This window comes from Apis dorsata, unplaced genomic scaffold (genome assembly GCF_000469605.1).
Source record: "Apis dorsata unplaced genomic scaffold, Apis dorsata 1.3 scaffold_197, whole genome shotgun sequence".
Taxonomy (NCBI): Eukaryota; Metazoa; Arthropoda; class Insecta; order Hymenoptera; family Apidae; genus Apis; species Apis dorsata.
In genome coordinates, this window is record NW_006263481.1 from 176,302 (window position 1) to 189,956 (window position 13,655).

At 38.0% G+C, this 13,655-nt stretch overlaps 1 protein-coding gene across 7 annotated transcripts in view; it reads right to left on the reverse strand.

The window, feature by feature from the left end:
- The window catches only part of LOC102681021 (teneurin-a), a 401,303-nt gene that overhangs the window by 40,310 nt on the left and 347,338 nt on the right, over positions 1–13,655 (reverse strand). For all 7 annotated transcript variants that reach the window (XM_006614782.2, XM_031510006.1, XM_006614781.2 and 4 more), the window contains one exon: positions 360–640. In XM_006614782.2, the coding sequence (XP_006614845.1) occupies positions 360–640 (281 nt within the window). The remainder of the gene's footprint in view (positions 1–359; positions 641–13,655) is intronic.

Here is a 13,655-nt window from a genome sequence, read left to right on the forward strand (position 1 = left end):
ATGCGTGTCATTTTGGTTTACGTCACATTTAGTTTATTTGATTCTGCGTTACTAGTGAAAAAAAAGGAAGAAAAAATGAACGAAGTGTTCGATATATCGAAAAAATTTCATCTGCTTTGTGAATTACATTATGCACTTTTATCTATATTATACCGCGTACTAACTCTTATCCCTTCTTTCGAATATATAATATAAAATTAATTGCAATTTTCAAGGTAAACGGATAAGAAAGAAATAAGAGAGAAAGAGAGAGAGAGAGAGAGAGGAGGAATCAGAAACGCTTCTTAAAATTCACGAAGTTCCCATGTAAGCTTATTAGTCGATTGAATATTCTACCTAGTTATATTGCGTTTACTTACTGGCGAAGTAAGCCAGCATCGCTGTGAGCGCAACAGCGAGGAGGATCAGTGCAATCGAGAAACACTTCCAGGAGCATCTGTGCTGGCACCGTTTGTCGATGTGAAAACGTGACGGCGAATACGGTGAATAATGCGGCACCGCTGCAGCGCGAAGTGGAAATCCTGGCATTACCATGGCTTGACCTTGGGCGCCCACCGTCCCTGTACCACCATTTCCAGCGGCTGCCCCCAAACCACCACCCAGAGAGCCGACTGTCACCTGCTGCTGCGGCGGAGGAAGCCTGTAACGAAAACGGGCAACCGTTATTCATCACCGTTGCTGAATTATTAATTATTTATTTGTGTTGTTTGGTATCAATGGAGGATTTTTCTTTTTTTTTTCATTTCAACAAAAATGGACAAGAATAAGACGAAATTATTATCCATTCGCGTAGACACGATGATGAGCAAGTTTTTTCGACTACCTTTCATGGGAGAGAAAAAGCGTTAAAGCTCGGGGACGTCATACCTACGTCAAGGATTTTATTCTCATCACAGGCCGATATTTATCTTGATCGGTATCGAAAGGATCTCTTTGTGAAAGAGGCAAACAGGGATTCAATACAGGATATTATGAACAAAGTAACTTAACCAGGGTTTCATTCAACTATAACGTTTCGAAATGTCGTATGTTCTCAGAATTCAGGATGATGGATAAGATGGATATAAGAGAGATTTATAAAAGTAGTCATCGGTTGGACGATTTATTACGTTTGTTCGAAGATTATAAATCGACGGAAATTAATTTTCCGGTTAAATTTTCAACGGGTATGGGATCATACTAAGTAAGTATTTTTACAATTTCAATTTTTAATTGCAATTATTTTTTTACAAAAAATTTAATAAACATATATTTAAGAAGAGATTATCATTCGATTATCAACGCATTTGAAATTATCGAAATTTTCTTGTATCACACAAGAAGCATTGAAATATTCTGATATTCCGAGCGGAGAAAATTCGACGGAGGAATAATGCCAAGGCAATGGTCGGATGAAAATCGAGCTAAGCGGCTGCACGAACTTAACAATACCACCCCGAAGCGCCAATATTGAATTTTCCGCTTAAGATTCAACCGAGCTTCCAACGATGGGCAGGTGTTGTAACAACGGGACGGAATTACGCGGCCTGAAAACGACGCAAATTGGGCCACGGCCTGCCGCTGGTCGCCCCTTCGATCGAACAAAATGGCGAATGAATATTTAAACCTAGGACGAACAGATATAATTTTCGTAAAATGGGAGAAGCGGGGCGAAAATTTTAGATATTTGAATATATAATTTTAATTCTCTTCGTTTTCACGAATCGTAATGATTAATTTAGTTTCGATCCTCGAGACGCGAAAGAAAGATTTCAATAACACCCATCTGTCATAAGATAAGCTTAAACTTGTTACAAATATATTAAAGAAATAACGAGACGAATTTATGAAACGAAATTTCAAAGGAATTTTCAACCATAAAGTTCGGCTCTCTGCCGTTATATATCATATTCTTTTTTTTATCAATCTTGCCGAGACTCGAAAGGGAGGGATCATTAAGATGTTTCACGTAAGCTCGTGTAACGTATTAGTTATTTAACAACGCTCGATAAACGTCATAAATAATTGGAACTTCTTACCGAGCCTATAAACGTCCGCTCGTATTTCTTTTGGGGGAAATCGGAGCAAGGGATCGAAAGAAGGGAGAAAGAAAGGGTGCGAGCAACGCGAAGGTAAGAGAGCGAAACGAAGAGAGGGAGAAGAAAGGCGAAACATCACTGGCAGAGGGCCCGATGTCGGTGCTTTACCGACCGAGCCCGACGGAAGAAACAAGCGAAAGAATAGTAGCGAGCGATAAATATTGCTTTTTCTTTTGGAGATCATTAAGTTGAGAACAGACGGCGGTAGAAAATTAATTTACTAAAAGTATCGGCGGATTCGTCGCAAAAACGGGCCGGCGAAAGAACTTTAATGGCGAAATAATGGGGGTCTTAAAAGTTGGACGATAGCCAGTGACATCTTTATTCGATCTCTGAATCGTCGTCTCGCCCAAAGACTTCCCCCTCTTTGTTACGCTTCCCGAGTGTGTCGCCGTTGTTTGTCTCCGCGAGTCGCGTGCAATTCATCGTGAAAAAATGCGTGGCTTAATGAACTTGATCGTGGCGCTGCTATCGAGTTATATTTCGCTACGTATCCTTGGTCAACGAACTTTTTCTCGTTCGAAAATTATTATTATTAATTCACGAGAATACGTGCTGGATATCCATATTTTTTTGTACATTCGTATATGAATTGAAAGAGGAACGTATAATGAACATCCCATTTTTTGATAATGATATTTTTAACCGAGTATATTCGTTTCATGCGACAAAATATTTCTGGGTTTCGTTAACATCGTTACGAATGCTGATGGAAAATTCTTGTACACGTATATACGCTTACATTTGATACGATATAATAACAAAAGGGAACTTTGACGAAGCAAGTTGCACTTCATTGTTTCGTCGAAAGTTAACTGCATAACGTTTGTTATAGAACCAAGTTGAACGATTATATAATGAATAACGACAATGCCATTATTATCACACTACTCGATACTAGTACAACTATGGTCGTATTTCATTTATTATCTAATCAATAAACATAACCTCTTCTTTTAACTACCACAACAACAACGTGTAATATATTCATAAATGGTAGATTTAGATAATTACCGTAGATCCCAGATATCGAATAATTACTATAACGTTTACAATATCTAGAAAATGACACACAACTGTTTAACGCAATGTTTTAAACGGGTTAAATGAAAAGCGAGTTTGGCACTTCCTCTTTTCACCACGTTTCAGTTGTCGCCATGATTGAATAAAGCAAAGGGCCATGTTTCCAGCTCGAACGTTTAATTGTGATCGGAAACGCAATTCCGTAACGCGCAGCACTAATCAACACCCGCGGCGCGAATAAAGCTTTAATGAGATTGCGAGTGTAGTGATGGGAGGGAGAGCGGAGGCGGAGACAGACAAGGGCGGCGAATTTTCTTCCGACGGTGACAAATAAATACAGCTTAAGGTTAAGAACCTTCAGACAGCTGTACACCCGTTTCACTACGGACAACCAGATTCCTGATTGCACGTAACGGACAAATGAAGCGAGGAGGGGGGGAGAGGAGAGGAGAGTAGCTGAAAACAAGATGAACGACTGCAGGAGAAGGAATGGAGTGGAAACGAAGAGAACGAGAGGGGAAAAACATGGCGGAAGAACGAAGTAAGCAGCAATTCGGCGCGTTAACATCGTGGCCCCTCTTCAACCCGAGTTAATCCATTTGCGAGAGTAAATCAGTTAAACTGAAATTGGGTTATATTTCCTAATCGATACGATGGATTAGGTTATACCATGGTTCGCAACATTCTTTGTCACGTGATTCGCTCATCTTGTTTTGGCATAATTTTACGTTTCATAATGTATAATAATTTCAAGAGAGATATAATATTATTGTAATTATTATTGTATTATTATTGTAATTATTATATTACAATAATTGTAAGAATGAGAGATTTCTGGAACAGTTATTAAGAATTCCAAATTTTTGAAAGAAAGGTTGAGGATGATTAAGAAAGATAAAAAAAAAAAAAATATGTTTCGAAGAAAAGTAAATGTAGTTGACCTCTTAAAAATAAAATAATTTGTATATTGAACGAGAGAAAATTCTTAGATGGAAAAAAAATTTTTGTACGAATATAATTTTATACAACTTGTGATGAAAATTATTAAAAAAAAAAAAAGGCAGGAAATTATTTAAAATTCAGGGAATAAAAGTGGCAAGCGTCGCATAGGGGAAATTTCTACGGTTCGCTCGAACAAAATTCCCTAGCCATTACAATCCCTCGTGATGGTGATAAAATTTCTGCTATTGCCACAATGTTTCCCGTCCCACTATTTCTCCCAATATTCTAATTCGAGACACGTTCAACGTTTTAGGGTACAACGTTCCAAAGCTTGCACATCCGCATTTCATCTACCTTCGAGTCTCCTATACGTGTTGCCAATCGTTCAATGTTCACGTTGGCACACTCGCGCGCGCGTCTACGACACCTACACCGATTAAGGGAATTGACCAGCTATCTGATATATTGGAAGTTAAAAGGGTAATTGCGCGTGGCGTTACTGTCACATATTGAGTCGAGTGTTGTCTGAGTGGAAGATTGGAGCGGGCCCGAGGATAGGGACGAGCGTGTGATCCAATTATGATGTAACGAACGCGTCATTACTCGGAACACGCTCGACAACGAGGCGCATAAGCTCCGAATTGTGGTCACCCATCAAACGTTCTTTTCAGTCGAGACCCGATCACTTCGTTATGACTCGTCCCTCTCCGTTGCCTCGACGATTAAGAGCGAGAAAGGAAGGGTGAGGATGATTAAGAAAGATAAAAAAAAAAAATATGTTTCGAAGAAAAGTAGCTGTAGTTGACCTCTTAAAAATAAAGTCAAAATAATTCGTATATTGAACGAGATTATTTTTTTTTTCTCTCATACACTCAATTTTAAATTGTTCCATTATTGTTTACAGAGATTTGTTATTTATTTAAAAAAAAAAATATTAAACTATTTTAATGAAATTGAAATGATATTGATCATAAAATTATAATTATGGAATTCGACAAGTTAAATGGATGTATAATATATAATTGTCTTAACAATATATTGTTTCAAATATTTGTTATGCCGAGTTAATGAGGACAAAGTGAGAAGAAGAGATACGCTGGTTTATTCATTGCGAATACAATCCGTGGAAACGTTGATTGTAGGTGCGCGCACATGTCAGAAAGGAAAGACAGGTCCAAAGAATTCTAATAAAAATCTGACCCCTTGGCGCGTTCTCGAAAGACAGGTAAAGCGACGCGAGAATCCGTAACTCGACGCCAGGGGTCGTCGTCGCTTGAAATTGAATCGTACTTTCAGAAGACAAAAAATAAAAAATAAAAAAGAGAAGAATCGTGACTCTTGGTGCAACAGGAATAACGTTCGACAAAAAAAAAGAGCTGAAATATTGTCCAGCTTCGATAATTTTTATTTTATTATAATTTATTACTAAACTTATACTGCTTCATTTTATAAATTACACGAACCTTTTAAAAAGAAAAACGTCCATTTTAAAAATATCATGATTCGACGAGTTGGAGCAAAATTTTATTCGTAGGGGACCGGGTCAATGGTTGTTATTAAGTAAGAGACCGACAGATGAATTCTCAAATAAGTCCCATAGTTTCGTATCTCTCCAACAGTTGAACTCGAGAACAGTGGCTAATGTCAGCGATGTTATAAAATGTGACACCAGGCAGCTGCCGCGTGCTACGTAATACAATCTCGTGTAAATCCTGTCTTCTCTTCTTCCATGCCCAGTACCAGTTTCCGTGGTTTATTGCTATCCGGCATCGCATTAAAAGCGACTACAAGGGACAGTTTCACTGGAATCGAACCTTTAACGTTTGCACGCATACTCATTAAATCGTTTCTAACCTCAATACATGAGCAAAATTTATAATAATCAATTATATAATAAATCAATAAAATTTGATATAAATATAAATAATTATATAAATTTGTAATAATTGCTTTCTTTTTTAAATATAAGTTTCGTCTCGAGAAAATAAGAAAAAAGTTTAACAAAGAAATATTCACACATTGTGAATATCACGAAATTAGTTCGGAAATTTCCCGATCCTAGCGCTACGGTCGAAAGATAAAATCACGTGACACGTGAGAGGAATCACTTCTCCTTTCAAACAAAAATTTAATTTATTTATCAAGTTGGATTTAATGTGGCTTCGTTATCTATTGATATTTCATGTTATATCTTTTTGTCCCTAGAATGTAGTACTATTTTTTTTTAACTACATGAACAAACAAATGTGAAGGAAACGAAAAATAAAGAAATATTTTGATCTAGTGTCTTCCTTCTTCGAAATAAATATGAGGAAAAGCGATGAAATTGTTTTTATTATCTCTGAAAGATATTCTCTAATGTTTATCGAAGATATAATAATAATAATAATAATTGAATATTTTTATTACATATAAGATTTTATTTGCAAAACCGGATTGAAAGAAGCGTAAATTTTTTTTCATTATTTTCTCTTCTAGATCATGATTGAACATTATAGACACTAGAAATATTTTGATCTAGTGTCTTCCTTCTTCGAAATAAATATGAGGAAAAGCGATGAAATTGTTTTTATTATCTCTGAAAGATATTCTCTAATGTTTATCGAAGATATAATAATAATAATAATTGAATATTTTTATTACATATAAGATTTTATTTGCAAAACTGGATTGAAAGAAGCGTAAATTTTTTTTTATTATTTTCTCTTCCAGATCATGATTGAACACCATTTATAATGCGCGATAAGATATGTGGTGTATGCGCGCCCAATACTCAAATCACGCGAAAACTTTCATCTCACGGAGAAAAATACTGCAGCGCCTTCGTCTCTTATTCTGTTTCTTTATTGCGGTCGATCAGAATTGAATAATGCAGAGGATGTTCTGCATTCAAAGGCGAATTCACCAAGAAACGATACTATCGTGGAGACGTGTGAGGATACGTTTGTGTCAGGCTGTCACTATTCTTGCGTATAAACAGTGTAGCGTGTGCTGCACAAAAATTTATGCACGAAAGACTTTGAATTCGTTTCGCCGGTTTAGTATTAACGCAGATTTATGCCGTTACGCGGCGCTCGAAATAGTCAGATATGAAATAATCAGATACAAAATAAAGAAGCAAAGATCGTGATCTACGTATTTATAAGATCGCGTGTTAATATTGGTAACAAAAGTTTTTGCTTTGAACGGAATAATTTTTAATGTAAAAATTCACATTATTTAACGCTATATATAAATATACAACATTTGAAAATCGTTTTGAATCGTTTTTCGATTCGTCTTGAACAACGAAAATCGCTTATCTTTCTCTTTTTTCCTCTCTCTTTTTTTTTTGCACTGTCGAATAAAATTGGCATTTCAGGTACGGAACAAGCATGCTGACAATCACGATTTCCCGTTTCGAGGCGACGAAACGAGCGAGCCAGCGCCGTGCTCTTTCTTTTGTCGTCACGGCGCAATCTACCGACAAGCCTGCCAAATCGACTCGTCGATTCGTCCGCGAAATCTCATTCCTTCTGCTAGTTGCATCGTGCGATCAAGTAATAGTTTATTTATATTTATATTGGGAAAGAAATTAATATAAAGAAATTGTATAATTTGTGATTCCCCTATGAAATTCTCATTTTTTATTTATCCTTTTGAATGTATTTCTGTTAAAACAAGTTTCATATATTTATTGCTGTTTACAACGTTTCATATTTTTTTATCATGTTACATTAAACGTGAAAGAAAGTTGTTGAAATCCAGCTCGACGCAGAATTGTGAAAGATTAACGAAATTAAATTATTTGTTTGAAATCATATAAATATAAAATTACATTTGCATATAAATTCAATGCTTCAAAAGAGACATCAGTTTGCGAGTTTTTACCATTCGTTGAAGAAAATATCCATATCACTGCGTCGTTGACGTTGCAAATCAAAAGCAGACCACTTAACATGATATTACGTCAAAAGACTCCAAGCTTAATTTATAAATAATGAATAATCCCCATTTTTTGTGCTTCGTTTTAGGTTAGGTTAAGGCGATTGAATTTGATGGGTATTGTTACATGCGAAGCACACGTGACAAAGCTCTTGGTTTTTTTTTCATTTTTTAATTTGATACTCAACCGTTGCGGTAGATGGCACCTCTGTGTTCATCTCTTACGTTCTTTGCTCCGTGTTTAGTCAAACGTAATATTCGTTTCGATTCGTTACAGGACCATTGTCGGTTCGAAAATCGTCAGCGTTTCAAAGTCATCGATAGAGGGACGAGTAATGCGAGGAAAACGTTTCGAACGAACTTTGGAGGACGCACTAACGAGAGGATTTAGTGGACCGTTTTTACTCGAGACATCCCTGCGAACGATTTTCTTTAAGCGTTCGTTAGAATCGACTGCAGGTTAGACGACCTAGAGTACGCGTGTGTACGTGTGTATACGTGTATACGTGTTCACGTAAATATTATAAGTGTATAGATAGACTTATTTTTAAAATGTTTACGAATGTTTCATCGGCGAAGAATTTTATCGATTTTTCAGTGGTATGATTTGTGTGAAAGGATTTCCGATTTATCATTCCGGTTTTTCTAAACGTTGATCGTTAACTGTGAACAGATGTTTGAAAGAATTGGATGAATATAGACCATGAAATAGGAAGCGTGGATCCCCGAAGATCTATTTCCAGAATCTTAATGAATCAAGAAAAATGACTCACGTTTCTTCTGTTACTTTATAATTTGTCACTGTTGTTACTTTTATTATAATGCTACGTCTACTTTGTTTAAAATTTTTCTTTTTATAATCTTTTTAACAATACGTATTAAGCGATACACTTTGCACAGAGATTGCATTTCCAAAAATAAAATTCATGTGATGGATTACACGTTTGTTGTGCAACATTCTCGTTCGTAGGAAATATCAAGCGCAGAATATAGAAAATTACTCAGGCATGTCGGGGATTCGCGTACCGCAACGACGAGGAGGAGGCTCTCTTTCTTAGATACGCCATATCCTTTAAAAAGGTACGTCGCCATTGTCAGACCGCATATGCGCGCCCTTCCGTGGCGAAAGGGTTGCTCTTTCGCGGAGACTGACTTGAAAGCGCCTTCGCTTTGCGTTCCCGTCGAGATTGAGACGTGAAACCATTTGAATTACCACGAATGCGCGATGGAAGTCACGGATCATTTCGAATGTTATTTCTTCGATATAGTGACGTGAACTCGATACTCGTGTATAATATACGGATATTTTGATTCGATACAAAATATCGTTGCTTTGTGATATCGAAAGATTTTTACGAATTTTAAGAATTCGTTTCGAGATTCCTCGATATAAAACAGAAGGTTACGTAATGTAATCTATATCGATGCAATATTGTGCAATAATGTAAACCGACAAAATAATAATTCCATTTTAAAGAAGTATATATTTTGGACAAATAAATACAATTAAAAAATATCTTTAATATACTTCATACTTTTAAATTCGATCCTTCGAATTCCTCGCCATTGATACACCAATCTGTTATCTTCGTTGCTAACAAGCCCTAAAATTATGCACATCAGCACCCGAAACTTCGAAACATCGTTCCGCAGCATCGGATCACGGGAACCGATACACGATGGCAGCACGATATTGGCGAAGCCGGTCACGTTCGTGGCTGCTGTTCGCGACACGCGCGCCCCACCGACAAACGAGCGCGTCCAGAGAGAGAGAGAGAGATAGACAGAGCAGCCGAAAAAAAGGACGAAGAAGCGTCATTCGATGGGAGAAGAGACGTTATTACGAGACACGGACGAACGGAGCAGGTTGAACCGGGGAAAGGTCGGTCGCCTACGTGTCGAGATGAGAGGCAATGAGTTAAGAAAAAGATGGCGAAGAACAAAGACGCTTGGGTTAGGGTTTCCGCGACAGCTATCTCTCTCTCTCTCTCTCTTTTATTTCGTGCTACACACACATACACTTTTTCTTTTTTCACTCCCTATCTCTGTCCTTCCACGACACGACGTAAAGCTTCGAAGGATCGATGCCAAAGTATATGTATCATCACCCGTAGTGGTAGGTTGCAAACTTTGCCACTATTCGATCATCCATCCTTCTCCTGGTTCCATGGTGGATGAGCGCCGCCTGTCGCATTCTAACAATGCGACAGCGTGGCGAAAAAGAAAGAGGGGGGAAAAGCCGCGAGAACGAGTCCAGAGAAAGAAAGTGGTAGGGGGGATGCCAAAATGGGAGAAGGGGAGAATATTACGCCACGTGTGCCGGTAATAAGAACGCGCGCGCGTGACGATAATGCAAAAATACCTGGCCTGGCCGACGACGTTTTTGTCCTCCTGTCTTCCCATGACTCGCGTTCCTTCGTTTTCTCGTTATCTTCACGCCTCCCACGACCACTCTTTCTTCCCTTCCCACTTGATATTGCGTTGTTCTTTTCTTCGACCGATGATGCTGGAGCGTGTCTCATTTTTGCACGGTCGCGACGATCACAGCTTTGATATAACTTACCGACAGCAGGTATGGTAGAAGAGAGAAAGAAAAAGAAGAAGGAAATTGAATTTAATTCTAATTTAGATAATTGGTGGACATCGAAATGCATTTGAAGATGCATATGATTTGGAAAAATTTTAAAAAACGAATTTCAAGTTAGAATGGATTGAAATGAAAGGATTAAGAATAATTTGATAGAAATGTTGTCACTAATTTTGTCTTTTGAAATATTTTTTGTTTTATGAAAAGAATGAAAAGAAAAAAAAAGAAAAAGTATATCGAAATTTATAATTTCATTCTATTCCGAAAAATATCGTTCTAAATCCTACTATTAAATTTTTTTCAAAAATATTCTGCTCGTATTTCATCGTTAATCACATTTACGTTGGAAAGCAGCTTCGAGGGGATGGCCGTGCCATTATTCACGGTTTCCTCGAACACGAATCGTTGCTCGTGCTCCTTTTCCAAAACCTCCAAGTGTCCCATTAGCCTGGAAATCCGGGAAGTCTCCGGTCAAGTACGGTTCACCGGAAACGGGGAAACAAAACGAGTTGAGCTTTGACGTTTCTGTTCAACCCTCTTTTCACCGTTCGTCGTCGGTGAAAAACGATGAACCAGAAATGTTTTGAAGTTTGAAAACACGAAAGGCGAATTCAAACACGAATAAATCCCGAATAAGAGATGCTTCGAAAGATGCTAATTTTAAACTTATTAATCAAAATAAATAAAAAATTTCCAATTATCCACCATTTAAAACAAAAATTAACTTGTTCTAAATCGTGTAAATATTATTTTTATCGATATCGAGCAAACCAAAAACCCAAAAATAAATTTAATAATTAAATTAAACTACAATATAATACTTCACTACAATAAAATACAATAACTTTCTACAACAAATTCTTTTTCCATTCGGCGTGCACCATTGCTACCATTGCTGCAAAGTACCCGGAGCTCACTGAACTCTCGGCTTCGCCCTTCAAAAGAATTCTTCGCGAGCAAATCGCTTGAAAACTCGTCGCGTAAAGACAATTGAGAAGAAGTAACGTCCCCTTCCATTCCCCCGCTCCTTTGTCTCAGGAAACTCGGCTCACCACGGACGGTCGGTCAGTGACGTAACGAAGAAAAATCTTACAAGCGTGGTGGGAGAGAACGGCTAAAGAGAAGCAGGAGGAGGGAGAAAGAGGAGGAGAGGGGGAAGAGGAGGCAGTAGCCGCAGCATCGAAGCGCCGAGCCGTCATTATTTTGAGTGCGACACGGAGGACGAGCGGCGCCGAGCCGACGAGCCGAGAAATGCTCGAAAGGTCGGTGTTTTCTCTAACGACGATGATAATGCTGTGTTTGCAAGGCTCGCTCGTCCGCCCGGCTCGTCCCATTTCCGAGGAATAACAAATGCGGCCAGATCGTTACGCGGCACGCGACATTAACGCGCGCGATCCGTCCACAGCTGTCTTCAATGACCCGAAAACTTGTGAAGGAACTGGAGGGGGGGAACATGGCCAACGTGACGAGTAATTGTTCAGTCATCCATTTCGTCTCCTGTTTCATCGCCTCTCCCTTTGAATTAGTTTTCTTCTTTTATCTTTCGTTTTATTTTCGTCTCTCTCTTTTTATTTCCTTCTTGCATACATCTTATATATATATGTATATATTGATGCGTATTTGTATCTCTTGCTTGGAAGATATGAATCTTTTGCTTGTTGTTTTTTCATGTTGACAGATTATATATATTGAAACAAATCGAAAGGAAGAAAGACAAAATTTTGTTTGAATTTTTCGATTGGCGGATAAAAGCGAAATGTGTATGATATATTGTGTAATCTTTTATGCAGGGATGTAAGATAAAAAAAATCCGTGAATTAAGTTTGTCCAGTTAACGTGGAAACATTCGTATCGACGCAATTACGGCGGACTAGTTGTTACGAGATAAATAATATTTGCTCTTCATACGAGTGGGTTCCAAGTACGGTGCACTTCAAGTAGCCACTTAGTCATGCTGCCAGTCCATTGTCTGACACGAAGTATCTCTTGTCGATCAGCCGCCTACTCGCCGTATAATAACGTTAATTTATCTTTTATCAACTTTCACGAACGGTTAAGAACTTCTTACCGTATCCTATTCCGACATTATCGCCTTGCATCTTCGGCACAACAATGGTTATTCCATCACCAAAGGGGGCCATTTGGAACCATATTTTCCCTTCACTTTTTCCCTTCTACTTTCTTCTTTTTAATCTTGCCACATTGTTATTTTCTATCTCGTTTTTCCAACTATTCTTCTTGAAATTCCTCATTTCTTTCTTCTTTCCCTCTTTTCACACTTCATATCCACACTTCTCTACTATATTCGTTTTCTTTTCACTTCTCGTTTCTTCCTTTTCACGCTTCATTTCTCACTAATTCTACAATTCCTCTCCTCATCCTCTCTTTCATGTCATTTTACTAACACCTTTTTTTCTCTCTCTTTTACCATTTCCTTTTCACCAGACGTTCTAGTCAACGTACTAATAAATCTAATAAATCACGAGAAAGAGAAGAAAAGCAAAAATATCTTCGACAAGGTAAAGATAAACCTTTTCAATAATCGAATTCATAATTCATTAACAGACAACGTCAAAAGTTTAAACTGAAAATCGCGTATAATTAGCATATGATTTTAAAAGCACGCGTCACTTGTCACGCGTAATATATATCACTCACATCGCGAAAATCACATCGATTTCGACAAAATGCATCGCATCCTGCGAGTGATCTTTAGTACGAGTAATCACCGCAACGTTAATGATTAACGTCGCCCCGTGTCACGCGCTCTCAAAACGAGTTCGAATTTATTAGGCTCGCGAGAAATCGTTGTGAACAACGTAATTAATGAACGTCACGTAGCCGGCCGACCAGTGAAATTAATTGATTCGATGCGACGCCCGTGTTTCTCGCTTTTTATCTCGGCTGGTGGCTATCATTAGCTTCTTGCCGACTAATTATTCAACAGGGGCCCCCCTCTTAATAATTGTTCTGTAAACCGTGCGAAACGAGCGTTAACGATGCTTTTAACGATTTCGCTCGATTCGATTATACTCGAACGAGTGTTCGAGAGAGAGAGAGAGAGAGAGAGAGAGAGAGAGAGAGAGAGAGAGAGAGAGAGA